Source organism: Cariama cristata, unplaced genomic scaffold (assembly GCF_000690535.1).
Source record: "Cariama cristata isolate BGI_N322 unplaced genomic scaffold, ASM69053v1 scaffold16627, whole genome shotgun sequence".
Classification (NCBI taxonomy): Eukaryota; Metazoa; Chordata; class Aves; order Cariamiformes; family Cariamidae; genus Cariama; species Cariama cristata.
This window is the reverse complement of record NW_009627265.1, coordinates 17208-43093: the sequence shown is the minus strand read 5'-3', so window position 1 is coordinate 43093 and position 25886 is coordinate 17208. Positions and strand designations below refer to the sequence as shown.

Below are 25886 nucleotides of genomic sequence, written 5' to 3'. Positions count from 1 at the left end.
ATGGCTGGATTCTCCTCTCTTGGGCTTCTCTTCCTATGTCAGCTGTTAGCCGCCACATCAGCTCAGGTAAGAAGCCTCATTTATGTCTTATGCTTAAGAAAAAAGTCCATAGGGGAAAAACGATAGCGATCTCTGTACGTTATACCTGCAGGATGAAATGGCAATAGGCAGGTTATCAGAGTCTAAAGTTTATTAAAAATGTGTATGTTGCTTGTGCTGTTATGCAGAGAGTGCCTAGCAAGCACATCTGGTTTTGTACCTGCATAGGCAGGCTTTTAGATCGTATCCTCATGTGCAGAAACTGCTGCTTTATACTTTCCATAAAACTATTGTCTTCCCTTTCAGGGCTGCAGTTGCAAGAGATAAAGCCTTGGGAAAGGGGAGACCTGTTGGTGTAAGAGAAACAGGTTTCTTTTACAATGAAGCAATAGGTTGCCAGCGAGACTGATCTCCTGATCTGGGTCTTCATTTGAATCAGAATTTCTTATTCCTTCCCTCAATCAATTTTCAGATTTTACACATATAAAATAGCATATTTAACCCTTGTTCACTTCAGATGTGAAGCTATATTAAACTTCCCTGTATGGTGTTAATATTATTGCCTGGGGAAGTAACTCCTCAGTGAGGTTTTTCAATGTGTTAGTGAGGAATTTTTGCAGTCTGGCTTGGGATTTCAGAGCTGCCCTCCTCTGCTGCGAGCAGAACTGCTTCTACAATGAAACCTTTGTTCGCTGAAGCTACAGCAAGTTGCTCTCTGGAGCCCTCTCCATACAGAAGTCATTTATTGGACCTTTCTTTCATTCCCCCCACCTCGGACCTCCTCCAAAACCCCAGATTTTCAAATGGCAGCCTGCTCGGAGAAGAGACTTTCCCTTTTTCCTTCCGTCTTCAGCGGTGTCTGCCTGGCTCTTCCATCACCCCATCAGACTGGGACTATAGTTTTTAATGCCAAGCTCTTGGCACCTTTTTTCCCTGGGCTTTGTGTTTCCTTCTCTGCCCAAAATGAACCGTGCCTGTAGGCAGTAAGAACCATTTCCTATACAACCAAGCCCATTTGCTGCCCAGCGACCAGCTCTGATTCCCAGCATAAGCCACCAGTTAAACCACCTGGGAGCCTTGAGGCTGTGCTTGGTCAAAAAGGGTTTTCCAAAGAGCTTTGCACCGGTCCTGAGCTCCTCTGAGTCCACCCAGGTTGGTGGGCAGCCCTGAGGGATGGAGGGTTAATGCGGATTTAGTGTTGAGTTGTAGGACTTGGCCATTGCTTTCTGATTTAGCTCATATGTTTCTTCTGATGCAAAAATAACCTCTTCTCTCTCTCTTTCCCCCAATCCTTTCAGAGAGTAGGACCACAAGGCCCCCCTGGACCACGAGGACCCCCTGGACCATCTGGCAAGGACGGCATAGACGTGAGTGCCGCATGGCAGAGGGCAGGCTCGGGCGAGGGGTGGAGCAGGGGCAGAGCCAACCGAGCAGAGAAGCTGCTCTTGTTCTCCAGAGCCTTTGGGCCATCCTTCAGAGGTGGAAGGATCTGGAGAACCACCGTACTTGCAAGACATCTCCTTCTGCAAGAGTCGGAACAGTGAGTGGAGGTGCTGAGTGACCTCAGGTTCTTTGCAGGGTCAATCCCCTGTCTCAAGAGAGAGTTCAGGACAGAGCGAGGGATTTGTGACCCTGCTTGCAGAGCAGAATATGTCTCTTTTGGTATCTAGGGAGGAGAGGGAATGTAATACACTTCAGTGCACGGGTACACTGTGCGTCGGAGTCATTGCATGCTCTGTAGTTCAGAGAGAGGTTTATGTGACGCTTCAGAGCATCCGTGCTTCTAGAGAGACCTCAAGAAACTCGAATATGCAGGACTGGACGCTACTTTTACTTATATTGGTTTTATTTCAAAATTGTTAGTATGGCTATCCCTAACTTACACTGGCGTGTGAGAGGTCAGAATCTGACTCATGTTGCCAGACATGAGTTGCCTGTAGTGGCACAAAAGGCAAGTGAGAAGAGCACCCTTTATTTCAGCCGGCAGTTCCATATACGTACACCTCCGGCAGAGGCAGACGACTATGTACCACAGAACTTACCGGAGGAGAAAAACTTGTCCTATTAGTTTTAATTCATGTTTCCACAGAAATTAAAAATTTTGCTTCTGTGCATCTGTTGGATAAGGACTGAATTGTGTCCTGTAGTTGGCAGTGGATAAAAAAAGTATCAGATGGACCTTCAACAAAACCACATCAAATGCAAAAGGCTGGATTCCCACTTTGATATTCAGTTTGAGTAGGGCTTGTCTCTAAGTTGCTTATGGAATAGGGCAGGGGTTTTTAAAGTTCATCTGAAGTAAGTTTATTGGAATTGGGCCTTTAAGCAACCTTGAAAAAAACCTTGAAAAAAATTCATTCCATGCAGGTCATTTTCTTTTGGATAAGAAGTTAAAAAAAGATATACGAGTTCCCTGGTATATGGTGAACAAGGAGCTTTTTTGTCTGCAGTGGTGAGCTCTCATAGCGGCTCTGTGAGCACGGCTGGGCTGAAGAGAGAACCTCATTGATTTGCAGCTAGTCCCTCTAACGTGTCCTTTCGACTAACAGAGACCGTTTTACTGAAAATCTCACTCTGGTTTCGTAGCGTGAGATGTTCAGAGTTGGTACATCGGTGGTTTCTCTCTGCTGTTTTTTATGATGTGGTAAAAGGCTTAAGGGGACACCCTGGAGGAAGGACAAAGGACGTGTGTTCACGTCAGCCCCTGGAGCCTGTGCAGTCACTGCTGCAGGACGGCAGCGTGGCCAGGGAAGGGTGGCCGTGCTTCTGTACGGAGTGAAAAGGAAGAGTTTGGGAGGGATGAAGCCCTTCAGACTTCAAGTCTGCATATAGGCAATTGGGAAAAAACAAATCCCTGTAATTGTGTTGTTCAGTTCCTGCCTTCTACAGGATATTTTACACCTTTAATTCTGGAACAGCACCAGCATCACTTCTGATTGCTCTTGGAAACCGGAGCCCAGGGAGATGTTGGCCATGTGAACCTATGCCCTTTTATCCACTGCTAAAAGCTTCAGAAGGCTCCCTGTGGACAGAACCAAATAACAACATCTAATTAATATGAAGAATTTAATCCTAATAAATCAAACGGCTCAGTAAAGTATTTCAGGTGCTAAGTCTTGCAGTCCCAGCTTGAGTCTGGAGTTTTGGCTATGCAGGAATAATCTCTATGGACATAGGTTGTCAGGTGCCCTGTTCATGTGAGATGGTCCAGCTGCCCAGGGACAGGCTCCGGGATGGTTTCTGCTATTCAACAGGACACTGAGTCCTTTAAGGAATTGCATAGGAGAAGAGATTCAGAGTTGTGGCTGGTGTTGAGCACAGTCATACAGCCTCTCAGTTTAAAGGCTACTGTTTTTCTGGCAGTACCCTCCAAAAAAATTACGGCATATAAAATCCAGGAGTGCTCTGCATGTTCATAGTGCTGCATGGAGAGGATCGTATGGAGTCTGAGTGGTAGCGTCAATTCTACCACTGCAAAGAATGAAACCATTATTCTATTTTTTTTTTCCTTTAGTAATGAGACTTCTTTTTAAAGCACAATCAGAACTTTTCTCGACTTTATCTATGCAATTTTCCTGAATGTAAGCCACTCCGGCTGGGTTGTCTTCACAAATGGCTTTGGATGAATGCTGTGTGGGAAGAGTCTTTGAGGCGGATGAGCGCTGCCGACGTGTTCAGCAGTCCCTTACCGTCGGCCGTGAGCAGTGAGCGATGCATAACATACAGTTGAATTATTTAGGATATCTCTGAACAAACCTTGGATGAACCCCCTGAGTACAATTTCTAGAAGCTTCTGGTTTTGTTCCTGCCTTTCAGTGGGAACTGCAACATTAAGTCCCTCTGAAATATTCTATAATTATAGCCTTTGACATGCTTCACGTTTCATACTCGGTAACAAGCAAAATCTCTCCCTCCCAAGAATAGAAACAGCATGTTATGATCGAAAGAATTAGTGACAAGTTCCTGTGAATTATTTCTGGGGATGTAATTCCCCAAATTGCTAATAAGCAATTGTCACTTTTCAAAAATCAAGGTTCCCCCCCCCCGCTTTCTGTCTCCTGGCTTGACTTCCCAAGAAAAAATAAACTTCCTTCGTTCTTGCGTAGCACCAGGAGAGCATTTCCTTTTGCTGACAGCCTTTGCCTCTAATTCCCAGTGATCTGGCATTAGGGGTATAAACACTGATTAGGCTTTTGATTCAGCTGACTGAAGTTCTGGTGCTCCCGCAGAGTCCCGCAGGGGTCCATGATGGCAGGAGCAAGGTTTAAGATGGTCCCGAACAGCCTTTGCTGTGACCTTGCTGTATGGATTACCATCACACAGGCAAGAAAGAAATGCAAGGATCTGGCAATCTCAAGTGATGGAGGAGGGAGCAAACCACCTCTACTGCCATTTCTAGCTGCCTTTTCAAACCGTTCGTTGCAAAAGAACTGCTCCTTTCATTTCCTTGGCAGGGGACCTTCCCCACCTATGATAACGATAACTATTTATGGAAAATCTGTGGGCAAAGGACAGCAAAGGAGTTACTTCAGCAAACCAGAGCATAAAGATGCCTCTGTTCAATGACCCTCTGGTCTCTGCTTTGATCGGTCACCAGTGCAGTACATAAATCCTTGCCGGAGTGAATCAAGGCAGCCAGTCTTGAGAGATTTGCCCACAGGCTTCACAGTTGCTGACACGGTAAATATAGAAACATGCTATAAATTCCATGCCTTTGCTTACTGCCTTCGAACTCCTAATTATCATGCCCATGATGAGGATGATGTTATTTCTGGCCTTGCTCTGTTAATAACCACCCTTTTTCCATATAGATTTTCTTCTTCCCAGGTATCAACGTGCTCCTTCCCCTCTGCTCGCCCACAATACCTGAGCCTCTCACAGTATTTAGTGCACTTATCCTAAGGCCAGGAGGGGAAGGGACCGTCCAGACGTCTGGAACTGGGACACAAAGTGATTTTTCGCAAGATGAGATGGGGAAACTCCAGTCAAACTGCTGCTGTTCACAGATGATTGCCTCTTTTGGGGGCTAACAATAAAACACAAATAACTTGTTGTCCGGGGTCCATGCGAGCTCCTGAATGATGTTACAGCTGGCTGAGCTAGAAGGAATGATTCAAAGACTTTTTAAGTATTGTCTCCCAAATGCCTTTAATGCTGTTTTTCAAAGTTGCTTTCCGTTAGGACAGGAAAAAATGAGCGCTTGTGAAATATTTTATAAAAATTGGGTTTAATCCAGATTGTGCAATTGGATTAGGTGGAAATCAGTTGGGGGCTTTGTTCATTTGCTTTTCCTGTCAAAGTTTAGTCACATGAAGAAAATCATTGTAGACAGTTTGTTCATTATTCACTTTGATACTCCCCGACTCCTGGTAGGACCACAGTTTCACACTGTGTCCTGGATACCCAGAGCTTATCATTGTATCCCTCTGTTTCATCAGGAAGATGTTTGAAAGCCTTGATAGCCATCCAGCTTCCTCTCTGCCCCACTTGCAGACAAGCCCAAGCGCAAATAATTTCTAAGCGCATCTGGAAGAAGTTGCAGGTGTTGGGTGCTCTTTAGAAGCGCTGGTTCTCTCTGGGAGGCTGAGGGTGTGGGTTTCACCAAATCTGCTACTGTAGATGTGGAAAAAGCTATCTAGGTTCAGCCTTGATCCAGAGCATCAGCTTCATAAGAACGAGGGTGGTAAATCTTGGAGGAGGCGTGAAGAGAGGCTTGAGCTCTACGACAGCTGGGAACGCCACTCTTGCAAGGCGAGGTTCGGCACTAACACTGATGTCTTTTCTCTTTCATTTAGGGAGAGCCAGGCCCTCCTGGTTTGCCAGGCCCACCAGTAAGTATTTTCTGGTTGACACTGACTTGCTCATCCTTTTGAGAGGGACACGGTGCAAGAGCTAAGACTTACTGGTTCGCTTTCCTCTTGATCTGCAACAGAATTTCTATAAGGGGTACGCAGGAGCAGAGATGCTCAGCACTGGTCCTGGGGACAAACGCGTTCTCCTGCTTCCATTGCTAGGGGAGGATATGCATGAAATAAAGCTTGCCAGTCACCAGTGTAACTAAAACTGGTACCAAGCCACATATGCATGGTTATTTCTGGCATTTGTCTGAGCCTGCTTCAGCTCCTCAGTCTGCCAAAGGGTGCTGAAAATTGTACCAGGTGGCACAGCTCTTCGCTTTGGGCCACTTACCCCATCCCTTTCTACTTCTCTACTAGGAACAGCTTATGAGTAACTGTATGTGTAAGTGATTAATTGCATTGCAGAGAACTGAGCCAAAGCATGGAAACGTATTTAGGATTTGGATATGGATTCATGGCAAGCTTTATCTCTCTGCAGGATTTCTTCTGTGTTCCATTGTGTAAGATTAACACATCAACAAATAAACTTTTATCTTGTGGCCCGTATCAACATGTGCCATGTTTCTCTTGTTATTATGTTAAGAAGAATTGCCTTTTTATCTGATTTAGGGGCCAAAAGGTGCACCAGGGAAGCCTGGAGCAGCTGGCGAAGCCGGATTGCCTGGCCTTCCTGGAGTGGATGTGAGTATTTTGTCATCTTCTCCCAGATCTTTTAAATGTTTCACATAGGCGAAGGTGTTTTCCAAAAGCATCTCATTGACTTTCTCTGTGCCTACTGGAGAAGCAAAGCAGGTATTGGATCTGCATATATACCTTACATATCAGGAGAAGTTTTAAGAGTTGAAAGCGTATCTTGATTGAATTACAGAGTATGAGAACAATTTTGAGATGCATAACAGCACTCTTACAATGAAACATGGTCATTCTTCAGAGGTGCACTGGGCAGGTCTGCAGAAATATGGGCATTGGTTGACATTTCAGGAGCAAACCCCTTAAGCCTCAGTTCAGAAATTCAGTCTCACTTATTAGCTGAGGTGTGCTGGTCACTGGGCTGGGATTTGCCCTACAGCTCTGAACAGGAGACTGTACGCAGTCAGGTTTTCCCAGCTTGCCAACTTACTGCCATGGTAGCCGAGTGTGGGTAAGGTTGTAGCCAGCACATGTTCTTCTGCATCAGGCAAGAGGAAGCATTCAGTCAGCTTCCACGGCTAAGCTGCCACTCAATAAACATCAGTGACAAGACTACTTGGTGGTGTTCATCCACACTTACAACGCACAGGGAACAGTACTGATAATTTGCTTCTGGTCCTTTCTTCTGTGATTATAGAGAGAAATAAAATGATTTGGCTTTCCTGAGAGCTTGGCATCCAGACAATTTGTGTTGGTGACAGTGACAGGGACTTCCTATATCTCTTATTACTGTATTTCTCTGTTTTCACACTTTTTTTTTTTTACAGGGTTTAACAGGAACTGATGGCCCACCTGGCCCAAATGGGCCTCCAGGAGACCGTGTGAGTACCACATTAGATCCTAAGTCCCTTTAAATGAACGTTATCACTGATTGTATTGATGATTTCTCATTCCTTTGTAAATTGGTGACATTTGAGTGTTGATTATGATAGCTTATTTATCTGTAAACCCTTGCAGAATACTTGGACCCTTGAAATGAAGCCCCAGATGGCTTTTTCATTAGGCTGGGCATGAGATCCATCTTTCTTTCTCATGGCTTTGGAGGGCTTGGATAGCCTCAGTGCTGGGAGTACCAGTGCAGAACAGCCCTGGCGATATTATGAGTATCTAAAAGTTCCTTGAAGCAGTTGATGGACTTAATTACAAAGTTTATCAAAGTGAAGCTATTTTGGCCTTTATTTGTAGTCTGAGTGTGCAGCTCTGTTATGTTAATAGTTACTGCTACTGTGTATTAGCTGTTTAAACCTTTGCCTTTTGTTAATTCTGGGGCTGTCCCTGTGGTTGACATTATTAGTTGCTTTGGCATAGACCTCCCCAGCCAGCGTAGCAAGAAATAAGAGATTTGATTTTTTTTCTTGCTTCCTGCATATTACAGCTCTGCTAAGGGGGACCCCAGGGATAGAGAAACGACTGCCTGAGATGTTACAGATGTCCTTCAGACCGTCTGCACTTAGGCCTCCTTGTGATGTTAAGAACTAAACATTTGTGATATATGTGCCTTCAGCACAGATTTTTATTCAGCATGGCTATTTTCCTGTGGCTCAGTGTGGGAAAATAAGGCTTGTACCCACGGCTGGTTTACTGGTCTCTTGCGCTGGGGGCTGCAGTGATGGGCTGAACACAGATCACAGCGTGCAGAGGTTACAAAGGGTGGACTTTTCTAGCATGTTCAGTGTATCTCAGGAATCCATTTGTTGCCCCAAGGAGTTACCCAAAACTCAAAACTCTGTGAGTTGTCTCGTTTAGTTAAAGGGATGAGTGATAGAGCCATGTATCTTTGATAGGCTCTTCTTCCTTTCCTTTGTGCAAAGTGTGCTTGGGCACTGGGAAGGTTGAGTGGCAGGACCTGAGCACCTCGGTCACAGCTCCAAGCCTCCGTCCGTCAGCACTGCACTAAAAACCATCTCCTTTGCTTTCCCTCGTGCCCGTCTTTCTCCCCAGAGATGCAGGGCTGCAAAATCCTGACCACTCTCAGTCTGTGGCAAGAGTCCAGCACCTTCTGGGAACTGATCCCCGATGTTTAAAATAGCAAAGTTCAGGACCGCACACAGAAGACTGTGAGCAGTTTTGTGCCCGTTTTATATTCAGTAGTAGTATTTGCCCATGCCCACTTTAGCACACAAGCTCCTAGTTTGCAGGGTAATTGAGCAGATAATTTCTGGGCACAAGAACTTTCTCCTCAGCTGTTTAGTAGTAGCACACCAACACAGTTATGGTAACTACCTGCTCGGATGTGATGTGCTTTCCCATGTCTTGTAACTCAATCTGTCAGCATGGGGCAAACCTCAGACCGGTTGTCGTTTATAGGAGCTTTTCAAGGTCAGTGGTCCATCTGGAAAATTGTTTTAATTGGTCTAATAAAAGCCTGGAAAAAGGAAAAACCTCTAAAAGCTTTAGCACTCTAAAAAGACAGCATTGTTATCCTGACTTTCCTTCTTCTCCCCAACTTTTAGAACATATTTCAGTCTCTCTGGAATCACTGAAATAAGCAGGTGTCTACTTGCTGTTGTGGGATTGAATGCATGCTTAACACTATGACTTCTTCTAAATAAGCGTATTTTTCTGAACTGGAGTGTCTGAGAGCGAAGGTGTGTAGCATATGGAAGTGGGCTCATGGAAGACACTTTTTAGTAATATATTATTGCTAAACGTTTCTTTTCCTCTATACGCCTGCCATGCTTCATCAGTCCAGCAGTGATTAGTGTCTGACCAGGGACAGAGTGCTGTGAAGGCAGCGTACCAAAATGGTTTTTATCTTAAATATCTCCTGTTGCTATCAGCATCCATTAGCTTTTCTCATTGTTCTGCTTACAGACTGATTAGATCAAGCCCACTTGTTTTTCCAATTAAAAAAAATCCTTTATTTTTAGCCTGGAATGAGCTGAGTTCTGACCTCAGTGCTAGATACTGGTGTCCTTCACTGGAAAGCTCTCAAAAGCCATTTTGAGCTTTGGTGCTTTACACTATAAGCAATGAGGAAAACATAATTATTCATATTTATTTATGAATGTCATATTAATCTAGTATTTCTTGTGGTCTATAGCTGTATAATCATAAAGTGTATTACTTTAAAGTGAAAAATTAGAGTGAGATTGTTTTCTAATCAAAAGAGAAAGAACATTGTTACCAGGAGAAATAGTTGTCAGACAATGTTTTTAAAATTGAGGTGTAAATTAGAGTCTCTCCTTTGAACTGAATGGAATCACATCAGCTTCCTCAGGGACTCGGTGATCTTTTACCGTACCAGGAATGTTCGCTGCTGCCTGCCGCACCGTCCACCCTCAAAGATATCAAAATGAAGGTACTTTGGGTACTCTGCCAATATTTCGGTGTGTTGGCCCAAGCAGAAAGGGGCTACGCAGCTGGTTTCAGTGGGGACAGGATTAGGGTGTAAGTCAGCAGGTGCCAGGAATTCAATGTTTTCTTTGCAGAAGGAGATCCCAGCTTGTCCCTTACAACCATCAGTGGTTGTAAAGACTTTAGCCTAAAGAAAAAAGTGACTGGAAGAAAAGCAGTAACCTGCAGCAAGAGAAATGAATGAGCTGACATTTGCAGCAGAGTTGATTGTTATTGGATTACAGTCCTCTCCTCACAAGACTGCTCTTAATGAGGCCTTGGGTCCTCTGTATCTTTCTGCTTAAGCTTAACGCGGGAAAAAATTTCTAATCTCATTTGGTACGCGGAACATTAGGAAAGGGCTGGCATCGTCCCTGGGATCACGATAAGCAGCAGTGGCTTGGGATATTTTCCAAGTCTGCCCATCTGCCTTGTTCGCCTGGTCCTAGGCGTAGGTACCATTTAATTCCAACTCAGGACATCATTCTGGAGATGTTTCTGTGCAGGGTTTGAGAAAGTTTGTAAACCAGGTTTGGGCAATCCGGCTGGCGAGGGGTTGAGGAAGCCTCGTGCTGTAATTGCTCTTTGTCCCCTGCGCAAGGAGGTGAGGATTTTGCTGGCACGAGCTTAACAAAGTCCATAAACAACAACATGGTTTGTTCTGTGTTTAAGTCTGCCACCTTCTCGCTATTTTAAGTTCTGCCTTTGTCAGAGAGCAACATCAGCTGAGAGCAATACCAAGGCAAGCAAATTGCTGTCTGCGGCAGGGCCTGGAGAGCAACACGGCTCTTCTGTGGCTCCCCGGTGTCAGCACAGCTTAGAGAAACTCGCTCCGATGGCTGCTTTATTTTATTTATCATTCACCTCAAATTACACTGGCATTGTTGCACCTACACCCCCTTTCCCTTTTTTTTTCCTCCCCCTTTCCCTTTTTTTTTTCTCCCCCTTTCCCTTTTTTTTTCTCTCCCTCCCCCTTCCCTTTTTTTTTCCCTCCCCCTTTCCCTTTTTTTTCCCTCCCCCTTTCCCTTTTTTTTCCCTCCCCCTTTCCCTTTTTTTTCCCTCCCCCTTTCCCTTTTTTCCCCTTCTCTTTCAAAGTGTGACAAGATCGGTCTGCTGTCATCAGCTGCCTACCTCTGCCTTCCCCTTCCCCATCGCAGCCCCAGCTGTTTTCTGAGGGTGCTCTCAGACCCAAGAGCATCAGTCAGCAATGCACACCCAGTATCTCTTGGCGATAGCTTAACAGCTGCTGGCCAAGGTCAACCCACCACACTGGTTTGGTTTTTTGGTCATTTTTAAATTTCCATTCACTTTCTCTTTTGTAATTACTACCTATAATTAATTTTACAGTCTGCTAGCCAGTGTTGGCATCTTTGCAGTGCAACAAAAGGATTAAGAAGGTCTGTCTGTCTTGTCTTTAGTTGAGCAGGAGCATAACAACTTCGAGAATTACTTAATTCTAGGCTAAGATGTAAGATCAAACTCTAGTCAAGCTTAAGAGTAAGAATGCAAATTGGGAAAAGGAGATGGGGGCTTTGCCAAGGAAAGCTAGTGAAGAGGCAGAAGCTGCCAAATCTGTATCTTTGCTTGAAGGGAAAAATGTATGAATTAATAAAATTAACTAGAACAGCTGAAGTCCTGTAAATAGTTTCACATAATTTAGTCATTGGATCTACATCATGAAAGTATTATGAGTGAGAATATTTCAAATGGATGAAATTCAATTTATGAACCTTAAGGTATTTGTGGAGACTTATCTGAGGCCAGCTGTGACTTGCAGAAGTGTTTAGTCTTTTAGGAGCAGCTCGTGTTTTAGTCTCTACTCTCTCTTGCCCAGCACATGGTAGAAGAAAGTTGTTGAGGTCAGTTCTGAACATCCAACCCTGCTATCTTAAAATGTTCTTCAGTCAAGTAATTAATCAGGAATGACAGAGGAGTCATCCATAAGTTTCTATCCTTATATTTGTGAATTCAGCATCTCCAACTGCGTGCTGTTGCTGTAAGACACTGCTGGAGTTTTCAAACAAAGATTGGTGTCGAGAAGAGCAGGCATTGGTGTCTAACCCATACGGGAATTTCTGTTTTCTCCCTGCTAATTTGCACTCTGGTTTATTCCCGTAGGGTGCGTTAGGACCTGCCGGGCCACCTGGACCAGCTGTAAGTAACTCCTAGAAGTGCATATGTAAAGATGGTGTATCATATTATGCCAAAGCTGTTACCAAGAGAAGACGGGAAGCCTTGTATCCCAAACAAAGGGATCAAAGGTTGAATGAGTGAAAATATTGTTTGAAGTGGTAAAATATGTATGTATGACCTGTTCTGGTAACACAGGGCCTGGTTTTAGTCTCTGAGATGTTAAAAGCAAGACAGCTTGGGATAAAGACTAGTGTATCAAATGCTATCAAAATTATTAGACATTAGATAACATCTAATAAAAATTAAAAGAAAAAAGGGAAACTAAATTAACTAGAAAGTTTTCTTCATAAATGTCTGAGTCTCACTATCACATCACCGTATGTGGCTTTACTTAGAGATGTCTCGTAGGTAACAGCGATGTAAAGGGAATACAAATTATTAGATGCAACAAAAGGATTCATTAAGACTCCAGCTCTGCTCTGATTGCAAATTACAATAATTGGGGACAGAGGAGTACTAAGGAAACTTAAAGGAAATAAAAAATTAAGCAGCATTTTCTGAGGTTTGCTTTTCTTCCTGTATGTTCAGTTTCTAAGTGATCTTTTACTGTTTTAAATGTTGTTTCCAGGGCAAAGGACTACCAGGACCTCCAGTAAGTAATGAGGCTCTTTTTTGAACGAGAGGTTTAAATTATTATACTAGCTTTATTGGATTCTCTGAGTGTTACAAAACCACCCCAGGCCTTGGGTCCCTCTCCTGTGCTGGGCAGAGGGATGTGGAGTCCTGCAGGTTGGCAGCCTTGTGGGCTTTTCACGCTTCCCCTAAGCCCAGGGAAGCTGGCACTGATGTAAATTCAAGGCACAGCAGCCTTGTAATTGCTGGAAGGGACCAACTCTGGGGCAGCTTTTGTTTGGTGGGTTCCTGGGACATCTCAGAGCTGCCCTGTGTCCGATGGGGCAGGTGTTGGCAACACACAGCGCTGACAAGAGCGTGATCTGTGGGAAGGGGGAGCAAAAAGAAAGATGTGCATTGGGGACCTGATTGTCTGGATGTGGCACTGTGCTCCTCGAGGAGGTTGGACAACTGAGTACAGCCAGACTGTTCGTTTGCCCCTGGGCTTTGGCAGCTATGCCATGGGTGTAAGGATCTTCTCTCTGTTCAACAGGGGCCTCCAGGACCCAGTGGGCTCCCAGGTGGAAATGGATTTCGGGGTCCTCCTGTGAGTTTCTCCTACCATTTGATCTTCATTTACTGAACATGCCACAACCACAGAAGAATGAGGTTCATTTCTGGTCTTTTACCCCATTCTGGAAGTGTGATGTGCAAGATACTGCAAGCCCTGCAAATGCCCACGGGCAATGCTATTCCTTGTATCAGCTTGTGTAGGGTCACCCCAGTCAACCAGTGCAAAGGCAAAGATGTGCAACTGCTTGCAGCCGTATCTTCCTTTGCCAACTATGCGTAAGGACAAAAGAGCAGCCAGTGTCAGGAGAACAGAGGTTGGTTGCCAGCTGGTGTGTACCGTCAGCATCCTCCAAAGAAACTATTGCACAGAACGAGTCTGGTCTGAGGGAGCCAGTTCTGCAGAAGCATACCATCATTTTTGGGTGCCCACAGCTCCACTGGAGAGGTACAGAGCCAGTGGAAGCAGGGATGTAGGTGCAGGGATGTGTTCTTCTGTCCTAATCCCTATCCTTCCATATGCATCTGCTGTTCTCTTTGCAGTCATAGAAGCCTCTGCAGAAAAAAAGGTGCAGTTTAGTCCTATTAGAGATGTCTTGCCCCACATTCACAAATATGCAATGGTATTTGGTAACCACCCTTCCTCTCCCTTTTCATTGTTATTTAAATGATTAAGAAGGGGTATTCTTACTATTTTTCACTCTTTTTAGGGACCTTTTGGTCTGCCAGGATTCCCAGGGCCTCCTGGACCACCTGGACCTCCTGTAAGTTGCAAATAAACATGAGAAAATTCCCAGGGGGAGTCCAGAATTTTCTTCTCACTGCCGGAACGTGCACGTTTTATTTGCTGCCATTGCCTTGAGCGCTCCCTTCCTGGGCTAAGTTTCAGCAGCCCGTAAACACAGTGCCCCAAGGACAGCAGTGACTTTTTGCTGACTGCACTTTGGTGTATTGATTATCTCCTGTGTATTGTCTCTGTTGGGGGGTGGAGGAACCCGATGACATCCAGGTTTTATGGCATAGACCGATCGCAGGGCGAGCTTTCTGTCCTCTCAAGATTTATATGGCTGCTTGGATCATGATGTGTTCTTGTAGGGTCAGCAAAGGAGGTTTGAAACCAGCAAGTCTCTGCTTTGGGTTTGCTGTGGTATGTCTGGAGGGTTGGAGGGATAGGGTGGTCTTTCCCAAGGAACTTCCTTGGCCCGAAGGAGGGCAAGGCACAGCCGCTCTTCTCAAATTGCTGCCCTCATCGCCTAAGGCTCAAGGCTCTTCCCCAAGCTCATCTGTGCATCTCCAGAAGATAATTACACCCCTGACGTGTCTGTTTTGAGGACTGGTGCTGCTTATAGTACTCTGGGTTCAGGGGCTGTGTTTTGTGCTGTGGGGCTGGGTACCTGCCTCGTGCTGATCCAACTGAGCTGGGTCTGTAAAGTGCTTTTTCTAGAAATTGTATTTTCTCCTGGCATTTGTCTTGATATATTTTTAAAAGAACACGTTTCATGAATTGCAGGGTCTTCCAGGCACCCTTCCTGATGGTGGTGGGGACCTTCAGGTAGGTTTTTCTTTATGTAGCATGAAAATATTTTTTGGTTTAATCGCTGATGTGACTTTTCATTGGCATACTTCAGTGACTGTCAGACCATTTAACACACATCTAAACTGCCTTACTGCAGAATGTGTAAGTGTTCCATGTGTATTTACAAGACTGAAATGTTCTTTTGAGGAGGTAGATGTGCTAGTTCTGATTTTTTTCCTTGATTTTTTTTTTCCAGTTTGCTTTCCAAAATGCAGGTTTTGCATACATTCTTCATTTACAAAACAACTTTAGCATTTGGTAAATGACAACAGCTTTTCATGCCTCTGTTTGCAATCCTGCTTTGCAAGAGAAAAGGTCATGCATGTTGCACTGTGTATTTCCATGGATGGTGGCACTGGGTTCCTATGGGCATATGCTTTGTTTAGACTTCCTTCCTTAGGAGAAAGTCTCGATTCCTTTCTTTCAAGGGAATGAAAGGAGTGCTAAATCCATGAACGATGGAAGTGACGTTTCCAGATTTCGCAGCTGTTGTTGTGACAGCATCTTTGGTTTTCTAATTGGCGTGCCCCAAAAAAGCTCAGTCAGTTTAGATTGCCTTATGGCAAGTCACATGGAAGTTAATAGAAAAGGATACTATTTCTGCAAGTTTAGTTTAAGTTACCCTGTGGAATATAATAGAAAATTAAATTTCTGCTACAGAGATGTTGCCTGAGGTTTTATTAAAAAAAAAAAAAACAACAACAAACCCAAACAAATTAAAGAAAAGCTGCAGAAGAAAATCTCGTTCCCTATTTATAGTTTTTGGAGTATGGGCTTTTAAATCCCCATTAAATTTCCATGCATGTTCTGATTTGTTTCCAGTCCAACTCGAGTTCCCCCGGGGGCTCGCCCACCCCTAGACATCTGCAGATACCGGCTTATTGGTGTTTGGGTCAATTTATTATCGGTCCCCTTCTGATAAACTCTAATGCTTGTCCTTGTTTCGGTTAGGTGAGTTGTCTAATGGAAGTTAATAGGGTTCAATGAATGCGTAGATTTAAATAAGTTCCTACTGATTTAAAAGATACCCATCCAGCTCTACAGGGGAGCTGTGCTTCTCCAGCATTTTGGACTGTGGACCACTGTGAGCCTTCAGAATTTCTCACAGTCCATGCTCAGAGAGAAGCAGACCGTTCATAAATCATTATTTTGTGGGTTACTGGGGACCTGAGGACCTGTTTAGGACCCCCTGCCATAGGGAAAAACTCTCTACCAGTGAATTCATGATGCTATGAATGAATTGGATTTAGTGGATTTAGAGCCAAAACCTACATGGCCTTTTCTCCTCTCCCTCGTAATGAAACGAGCTTCCCTGGATGTGCTGTGTGTACCTAATAAATCAAAGAGTGTGTCTGTTCCTTGCAGTGCCCAGCTCTGTGCCCACCGGGTCCTCCAGGTCCCCCAGGAATGCCAGGATTCAAGGTAAGAAAAATACTACCTGCAGATACAAGAGGCTGTCTCGCAAAATAAATACCAGTACGAAGCCCTGGAATTAAACTGTTTTATATAATTACACATCTCCTGCAGGCTCCATACCTCTCCAGACCAGCCGTGCATTTGCCTGGGTTTATGCTGTCGAAACAGAAAACCCCTAAAGCAACCAAATATGAGACAAGAGGAGGATGAAGGGCCTGATCCTGCCCTCTTTATGTGCTGTTCCCCAACTCGTAGCAATAGCTGCTTTGCCACTGAACTCAATCCTGCAAGGGGCTTTACATCCTTCGAGTACCTGCCTGCACTTGCGAGCGTGTTGCTTTGTGGCTCCATCCCTTGCAGAATCGCAGCCTTTGTTAGATGGAAGATTTAATTACGGCCATTTATTTCTACAAATGAAATTTAACCCTTCGCATAGGGTGAACACAAAGATTAAAACACCATGCAAACCTTGTGAGGTGCAACTGATGAAGAGGGGCAAGCAGAGAGCAGCAATTCGAGGCTTCCTCAGGAACAACGTGCTGCTTTTTCAGACTTCAGAGAGCTCTAAAAATCTCCCCAGATCTTAAATTGTGCTCACAGACCCTGTAACACAGAGGTACACATTTTACTGTAGCAAGACATGAGTTAACGTGATTAAATACAATTTAATTGTCATTTTATATCCAGTGTAGCACCAGGGAGCTTTCTGTTTATGTTGTGTGATTCTGGTGCATAAATTCTAGGTGGGAACCCTCAGGAAGGATCACTCGGCAGTTAAACATCTCCTTCTCCTTCTCCTCTATGATTCACATGCGTTCTGTGCAGTAGGTTACACTCCAGCAGTGAGCTGAAGTAATAAGTTACTCAAGTTTTTTTTTTTAACAGGATTTAGCAAAAGTTGGCAATGGGTGGAACATCTCCTGGGAAATGCTCTCAATTTTTCATGAACTGACCTTTTGCAGCTCTGTTTGGTCTCTGAGCTGAGTCATAAATATCGTTAGAAATACCCCATGTTTGGAGTATAACTATTCAAAATTCATAGCTTATGCAATGGAAAGACCTGTGAAGGTCTCCAATTATGATGCAAATGATGCACAGGACCTTTTGCGTGGTGAGGAATAACATCTGCTATTGCTGAAATTAGCTTGGGTCTCTCCCACAACAATAGGAAGGGAGCCAAGAAGCAAACTGAATCTGAGTTTATATAAAAGATTTCAGTGGGACAGGGATTTCTTTGCAAGCTTAATGATGCAGACATTAAAGATGACTTAAACAAAAAGGGAGGTTAAAGATGCAGAATGGGGTTTTCTGAAGTGTCTCAGCCCCATTTTCAAAAGTGATGGGAACCGAGTTCTGGTCCCTGACCTGTAATTGAGAATGGCATCCGGAGACCCGTAGCCTGCTCTCACTGCCAGTTACTCTTGAAAACCAAATCTGGGCATGTCCTGAAATGAGATCAATTCTGACAGAGTGATACCTAACACAGGACTGGCGCACGGCTGACTAAGCCCCGAAGCGACCTCCTCTCACACAGTTACAGCACATGGATAGATTATTTTCCCAGTAAGTTGTTTGTGTTGTGTGGGTTTAGGTCTGACAGCTATCTCACAAAATTGTAAGTTTTGGAACAAAACTCTACTGGAATCTGAATAATTGGAGCTCTTATTTCTAGGGACACACTGGTCACAAAGGAGAACCTGGTGAAATAGGAAAAGAAGGAGAGAAGGTAAACTTCAATTTAAAGGGTGTAGGGGAGGATTTTTTCCTCATTAAAAGCACCATAACAAATGATTTCTTCAAGAAGACAGGGAGAAATGAGGCAGTTGGCTGAACAACAAGAAGTTGCTGTGACTGAAGCGCCTTGGCTTCCGTTGCTCTGCACGCGTGACTGTGTGCTAATACCGCAAGAAAATTAATCTTCCCAATAATCACAATGTTGAGATCGGTTTGATAAGTTAACGCCTATTGTTTCACATGCAGGGATGTCAGCTCAGGAAAAAGCCCTGCATTAATCACTCGGGTAAATTCCTGACTGATCAAGTGTTCTTGCACGTAAAAGAAATTGCCTATAAAATAGAAGCAAATTCTGAAGCAGAAATCTGGGTGGGGGAGAGCTTAAGGAGAAATAAGATGGGAAGGTCTCTGGCTTTGTGTTGGCAGGCTCATGCTGTCTCGCCTCTTGTCTAATTAATTTTTCTCTTTCAGGGTAGCCCTGGCCCTCCCGGTCCTCCAGGAATTCCCGGCAGCGTTGGCTTGCAGGTAACGCCAACTCTTCGGACCAGTTCCCCTGATCTTCTTACTGTGAAACTCAGTGGTGCCATCAATCATTTTGCATTACACAAACAGCTCTTGCTTCTGCAGAATAACAGATGTGAACGTTGATGCTGGTGAGAAAACAAATCGTGCTGGTTTCACTGAGCTTTAATTCAGGTCCTGCTTTTGGTACCTCGCCTTGGATGAGACATCCAAGCGATAGCTGCTCCGGTAGAGCTCTGGACACCTTTAGGGTGGATCTGAGGCCGAGCTCTGGGCTGGCTTCGACAGCCTGGGAGATGGGCTGGAGAGAGCAGGCACCCTGAACGCCTGTCTGTGTGGGTGTCAGCACAGCATCACTTGCTCGGAGGTCATCACCGAAGGGGAAAATGTCTTGTTTGTGCCTCAGAAGGCTGAGCTTTCTGCTGCTCCTTGCTATTTCGTAAGGTTTTCTGTGTTGATGAGTTGCTACCTCATGCTGTTCTGCCTTTTTACGTTTAACAGTGATTGGGTTTTAACGGATTTGTTTTCTTAATTAGGGCCCAAGAGGACTAAGAGGCCTCCCTGGTCCAATGGGTCCAGCTGGTGACAGAGTAAGAAAAACTTTCTTCTGAGGTTTTTTGGTTTGTTTGTTTCCCCCCCCCATTTTTGCTCAGGCAAGGTCCAGGTGCCATTTGTCCTTACTGAAGAGGCAAAGTGCAGTCTCTTTCCTGCAGCCCCCCCCGAAGCAGGACAACCTTCCGAAGGCAGGAGGAATCTACATACCTGAGGGATTGACAGGATCAGGCCCAGTGTCAGTTTAGACATTCAGACAAGAAGGACAAAGTGCTGCATCTGCAGGGCCGATAATGCTAAAAAGTCTTGCAAAAAACCCCGAAGAAGCATTTAATGAACGCTTCACTTTCTGTTCTCTCTCTTTACAAGAAAAAGCCAAAGAATCACTGATGGACAAAGATTTTTAGGACATGAAAAAAGTCTTTTCAGGGAGAACAGGATCAATCTCCAGCTCGTTGTGGCTTTGGACTTCTGCCAGGGTGCCTTGAGCATCAGCCTAGAGGCTGAATGGCTTTGAATTTAATGGTCATGAGTTTATTTAGGAACAAGTGCGATATCAAGTCAGCAAGGCCGTGAATGATGTCAGCGCATCACAGAGATAATGGGGAGATCCAGAGTAAAAACCTGCTTGTTCAGAGGTGGGATCATTTGCAAGGCTGCACTGCAAACTAGCAAGAAATATGGGGTACCTTCCCAGGGTTTTGTGTGCTTTCTTAGATTGCAGTATAAGGTAAGGATACTGTTACTTCGCCCCCTGCCAACCACAGCATTACAGTGATGTATTATTCTTTGCAGGGTGACATTGGTTTCAGAGGGCCACCTGGAATCCCAGGACCTCCAGGGAAAGCTGTACGTATCTGCTTCTCAGCATCTCTATGGCTCTGCCTTCCACAACCAAAGCCTAAAGTTTATTCCTCCTGCACTGAACTTTGCTGCCAGTGAACAGGAGGAGTGTGCTGGCCATCTCCATCAGATTATTCCCTTTGCCTTTTTCCCTTCAGTCAGAGTAATGTTATTTCACCTGACCCAGATCTCATGAAGTCTTTCCCTCGGTCATGCCCCATGCCAGAACAAGTCCACCACATTTCCATTGCTCTCAGTTCTTCACTGCTCTTCCCTGAGCATCAGCAGCTGCGGGCAAGCACTTGAGAGGGGCATCTGTGTTGTTCTTGGGAAGGAGAGTTTTCAGGAAGAATCAGTAAGCGCTATCCTGAGCTTTACATCCTTTCAGCCTGGTCTATTCCCAAGTGCCCACAGCTCACAAGGACTTTTGCTACAAGCAGAAATGATTGTGTATTAAAGATGCAGTCCTCATCCTTTTGCAGAGCTGTGAGGTGAAGTGTAGGAGAACATTGAACCTGCGTGCTTACTGGTGGGCAGACTCCCATACCCTCCTTACTGTGTGAGACCTGAGCTGCATCTGCAGCATTTTGGCCTCTCTAAGAGCATTTTCCACTGGCCTACCACCCAGGCTCTCCTTCATGTGGATAATAACGGCATCTGCTTTACAGCAGGCACCTTCACCTGCCTACACCAGCCAACGCACGAATCTGCACTGACCCCGAGGCAGTACCATCCTCTGGGGACCCCTCCCTAGTCTTTGCAATTACAGAAGAAATTCATCTGAACTAAAATAAAATGAGGTGCTTACTGTCCACAAAATGTTTAATTACACCAAGCAGGAGCTAGGCAGTAAATATTAAAGTTTTTCTCCCACTCTGTTTCTGGTTAAAGAAAATGCTTCATTAAATGAAGGGGAAGATGGTCTCTGCCCCGAGGGATCGTTGGTGAAGTCCCTGCTGCAATTCATCTGCGTGTCAGGAATTACAGAGTGTAACTGAGAAAGTACAGCCGAGCTCCTAGGGGAATGTGCACGCTCACGCCTCTGCTAATGCCAGCAAACAGCACAAAAAAACCCCTTCATCATTTGCACCCTTGAAACATTAGTCTTTGTCACTGTGTGATGAAGATCCTGAATGGCTTTTCCTCCTCTCTCATAGGGAGCCCAAGGAAACAAAGGACCTCAAGGATTCAGGGGGCCCAAAGGTGACACTGTAAGTGCAGTAAAACACCCATCTGCTCAACTTTTGGATGTGACTTTCAAAGGAGTCTGTTTCACAGGTTTATTATGGCTTGTCCCTCCTTGCTTTATTTGAAAGGGATGAAAATATTCCTCTCAAAGATGAGATGTTTAAGTCTTATTAAAGATGCCTAAGTAATAAGGTGCCTAAGTGCTGCTTACAGCCTGGAGCACAGCGATCAGATCTTACATCTCCATCCCTTGAAACAATCCAGAATTTTCCCAGATGCTGCAGTCAGCATTTGGCCAGTTTTCTGGTGTGTCCTAAAAGAACTGCCGTACCTACATGGACAGGAGAGGAGCCAGCACAAACGGCATGAAACGTCCCCACAGAGTTTGCGTATTATCTTTGTTGGCTGATTGTTCTTAAGGGTTATTTCCTGGATAACACAGGGTTTATTGTTGATTTCTAGGGTAGACCTGGACCAAAAGGAAACCCAGGGGCTCGTGGACTCATAGGAGAACCTGTAAGTCAATTAAACAGGATGCAAATCTCACTGTTGTCTTGCTTGCAGATGGTCAGATAAAACACGATAGGGAAAAAAAAACAACTTGCATCTCACAGTCTTTGCTATCAGACTTCTGCTCTGTGGGTCTCTGTAACCTTCAGTGTAATCCCAGTTGGACTAAACCCTAGTTCTACTGCCGTTAGTGGAAAAATCTCCTGGTACCATTGGAGCTGGACCCATTGCCAAAAGGTTCTTTGATGTGAATGTATTTTGCAAACCACAGAGTCTCCTATAACCTTAACCTGCGTTGTGCACGGTTGCAGGGCATGCCTGGCAAGGATGGACGGGATGGAGCTCCTGGACTCGATGGTGAGAAGGTTTGTAAAGTCCTACTTAAACACTGCAGGCAAGATTTCTGTTACTGTCCCATGTGTGTGGCAAAGCTACTGATGCTTGTCAAGAAAGAGCACGGCTGGAAAGCTTTTGCTTCTAAAAAGTTTTCCAGTAGTGTAACCAGTGAAGTGAAGTTGCTTCTGTTAATTAATTCCAAGGAAATTCCCTAAAGAAAGAAGATGCATATAGGGGCCGTGCACATATGTTCTAAACTCAGCTGTGTCCCTATACTTAGTGGTTCCCGTTGGCTGACTCTAGGCCTTCAGAGATGCCTTTTCAGAGCTGTTGAGAGAGACATCTGTTTATTTTAACTGCCTGTAGACAAAGTGCTGTCAGGTACTAGTTGCCTGGTTTTTGAAGGGTGATCCCGCAGGAACATGGACCGTGTACTGCCAGGGGAAGGCTGGGAGCTGCGAGGGGAGTTGGGAAACACCCGGGGTGCAGTGGGTGCCCACCTCCTGCAGACACAACAGGTTCTTGGTCCTGCATGTACAGGGAGGGAGAAGATTACAAATGCCTCTTTGGGAATGTGTCCCCTACCTGTGTCAGACCATTTTGCAGTACCGGAGGGTCCCTCCTAACCTCTCGATATCCACAGGGTGATGCAGCTCGTATGGGTGCTCCTGGAGAGAAGGGACCAAACGGACTGCCCGTGAGTATGGCAGCAGGACCTGTCACCTTCGGGGTGGTACAGCAGCTTGGCCTGCGTACAGAGATCCTTCCTGGGGAGGGGGGGGGTCATTTTGTGCACTATCTCACAAGGGGCCCCATTTAAGCCAAGAGCAAATGCACTTTTCCCACCATACAAACGGGAGCAGCGTACAAGACAGAACGGAAAACATCTGGAGTAGCATCAAATACTAATACAGTAATACCCTGGCTCTTGGCCACTCTGGCTCTGCTTAAATTTTAAATTTGAGAGGGATTTTCTCTTTCATACCCCAGCGACGTGCCTCCCTTATGCAGGGAGGTAAGATCTGGGATACAAATGACCACAGTTCAACAATAGCCCGAGCTCTCTCCCTGGCTTACTAGCGTTCTTTGGCAGAATGTTTTGTCTCTCCAGTCTTCCAACTATTTAAATAGAGGTAAAGTATTGCTTTCTTCCTGTCTTACAGAATATTTTGAACACCCCATGAGAGAGGTTTCTGCTGTGCAAAATGTTGCTGCTGCTGCTCTATTTGTACATTCCTCCTCTTTGTTCTAGTTGTCAAGGATTAGTGTACCTAGAGCTGCTAGTGCAGCGAACAAGAGGGAAACTGAAGCCATCGTTTTCATGGTGAAAACTGCAGAAATGTAAATCCTCCATTGCTTCAAGCAAACATTACTCCTTGTCTATCAAGTCAGACCAGAATAACAAATTTAGTAACTCCACTTCTTCTGACATTGCTTTAATATTTTTTTTTTTTTCCAGGGACTGCCTGGAAGAGCAGGTATTAAAGGCTCAAAGGGTGAACCCGTAAGTGAATCTCTCTAATGATATGTTCTGGTGCGGAAGCTACTGAACTTGTCACGGCAAGGTTTTTCAGCTTTTGGGGACTGGTGCCCACAAGCAGACCCTGGGCGGACTTACCCCGAAGTGATGGTGTCAGGGTTCCTGCCGGGGCTGGGCTCCCCTGCCGGGGGGGAGCAGGCATCGGGTGTAATGACTGAGGTGGCCCTGCTCTTGCTGCGACAGCTCTTGTAGCTGGTTCAGTGAAGACCTAGCAGATACACAGGAGAGTCCTCAGTGAGTTAGTAAACCTCAGAAGGAAGCATTCACCCTTTTGTCAAAGTCCCAAGAGCAGGCCTCATTTTTGGGAATCAAAAGGCTGAGCATCTGCAAGCCGGAGCAGGATTATCTCCTCTTGCCTTTTGGAGACTTTCCCCCCACCTCAGGTGAAAAGCTTCCCTGGAGTTTTAGATTGCCACCTACCTGAGAGATAAAAGAAAATCTCAGAGAGACCAAAGCAGTCCAGCTCAAAGCTGTTCTGGAAAGCATCTTTTTTTTCTGTCCCTCTCCTTTCTTTCTGAATTTCCCCCTCTGCACCTGCATCATTATTGTTGCTAATCCTCATGCATGAGAGCACACTGCAGGAAGGTGTTTCTCCTTGCATAAAGGTGATGCAGGAATGAATGAACTGGGGTGCGCTGAGCACACCTCCAAAAGAGCATCTCTGTCTCACTGGTCCACATCGGTCTGAGATGGGATATGGTGGCACTGCCCTGGGGCTGGCAGCCCTCCCTAGTCACTGCTCCCAGGACAGGAGGCACACCTTGCCTGTTCTTTGAATGTCTGTTGTTGAGAGTTTTGTCGTTTTGGTCTTAAAACTGTGAAAGTTTAAAGCTGTTTTTATTTCCTGACCCAGGTTTTAACTCCCTCCTCCGTTTGTTGCTCTAGGTGGGACAGGAATGACTCTCTGAAGTTATGCCCTAACTGAGCGTTTGCTTTCTCCTCTGCAGGGCAGTCCTGGGGAGATGGGAGAGGCAGGTCCCTCTGGAGAGCCAGGCATCCCTGTACGTATCCCCATCCTTTACACTCATCGTGAGCTCTGCTGAGCGTGTTTTAAATCAACTGGAGCTCCCATCCTGCTTCCTTGCACAAATAAAGCTTTCAGTAAAGCTTTCAGTAACAGGTGCTGTGCTGCCTGCGAGGCATGCAAACCCTCGGGGGTGAGGACTCCCAGGCAGTCCCAAGCATGCGTGGAGGTACCCAGCGAGCACGATGCGAGCTGGATGAGGGGACACCTCCGTGCACAGATATTTTGCTGCAGCAGAGGTCAAAGCCCACCAAGGCAGGCGGTGTGACCTAGTGGATGGGCTGAGGGGGCAGGGAGTTTGGGATTGAAATAGCCTGGGATCCAGGAATACGTTCTGGCTCTGCAGTGGGTTGGGAAGGGTGGACTCGTGGCTCCTAAATGGCATGGCTGACTTTGGTGTTATTGCCAGGGCGATGTTGGTATTCCTGGTGAGAGAGGTCTGCCGGGACCCAGAGGAGCAACTGTGAGTACAACGCTGCTTGTAAATCAAATAGATACCAAAATAGAGCTCAATACGTGGGGATTACTCTCTGGCTAAATTAAAAGGACGCATTCTGGTATGGTAATGTCTCTGGGGAGCTTTGGGAGTTACTCCCCCATAAGTGGGTCAGATCCTACTGTCACCGACAGCTCCGTGCAAATGCAAAGTGATTCCTCCCATTTCATTTGGCAGAGAAAGCTGCAGTTGTGCGAGTGGTTTGTGGAGCTGCTACAGTCAGGCAGGAGCTGGACAGTCCGCAGTTCCCTCCTTAGACAGTAATAATAAGGTTCACCTTGTGCTGAACGTGAGTCATTAAGGAAGCAAAACTTCTGTTAAGCTATTGCAACATACATTGCCACCAGCTCATGGAACATGAAATCCTTCCCATTCCCCTGTCGCTTTCCTTGGAGCAGTGGAGGTTCACGGCAAAACCTGAAGCCGTACAAGCAGCAAAACTGGAAAGCCTGCACATTGTCACGGGGAATGACAGGGGCTTGAAAAATGTTACGAAGTTGGTAGACCTGTCGGGAACCTCTTGCCTTTCTCGCACATACTTGCGTGCTTTTCCCAACTGCTTAAAAACGCCCGAGGTTCACAACCCTACGGTGCAACACCAGAATGGTTTTCCAGTGGGGAATCTGTTCACACATTTCCTTCTCCCACCCAGGACTGCAGCGGCATTATTGTGCTGGGAGCTTGTAGGTACGAGCCTCTGGGAAACAAAGCCCCATACACAGCTCTAGCAGTTTTTTCACTTTTACTCTGTGAACCGACAACTTTTTGAAACTTCTGGGTTAGAAACCGTTGAGGTCCACCATGGAGCATCTTGTTCCTGCTTGCATTGCATTCCCTGCATCATCTCAGAGCCTGAGGGAGAAACTGGAGTTGCAATGCAAACCTGAAAATAACTGCATGGCTTAACTGTT

At 45.4% G+C, this 25886-nt stretch overlaps 1 protein-coding gene across 1 annotated transcript in view; it reads left to right on the top strand.

The window, feature by feature from the left end:
• Positions 1-25886, top strand: part of COL9A3 (collagen, type IX, alpha 3) — a 36453-nt gene continuing 10567 nt past the window's right edge. Inside the window, 22 exon segments of the mRNA XM_009704385.1 lie at positions 1-66; positions 1338-1406; positions 5835-5870; positions 6507-6578; positions 7355-7408; positions 12042-12077; positions 12685-12708; positions 13222-13275; positions 13949-14002; positions 14749-14790; positions 16180-16236; positions 17903-17956; positions 18436-18489; positions 19023-19076; positions 19834-19887; positions 21039-21092; positions 21532-21585; positions 21891-21944; positions 22559-22612; positions 23375-23419; positions 24403-24456; positions 24889-24942. Coding sequence (XP_009702687.1) covers positions 1-66; positions 1338-1406; positions 5835-5870; positions 6507-6578; positions 7355-7408; positions 12042-12077; positions 12685-12708; positions 13222-13275; positions 13949-14002; positions 14749-14790; positions 16180-16236; positions 17903-17956; positions 18436-18489; positions 19023-19076; positions 19834-19887; positions 21039-21092; positions 21532-21585; positions 21891-21944; positions 22559-22612; positions 23375-23419; positions 24403-24456; positions 24889-24942 — 1149 coding nt within the window.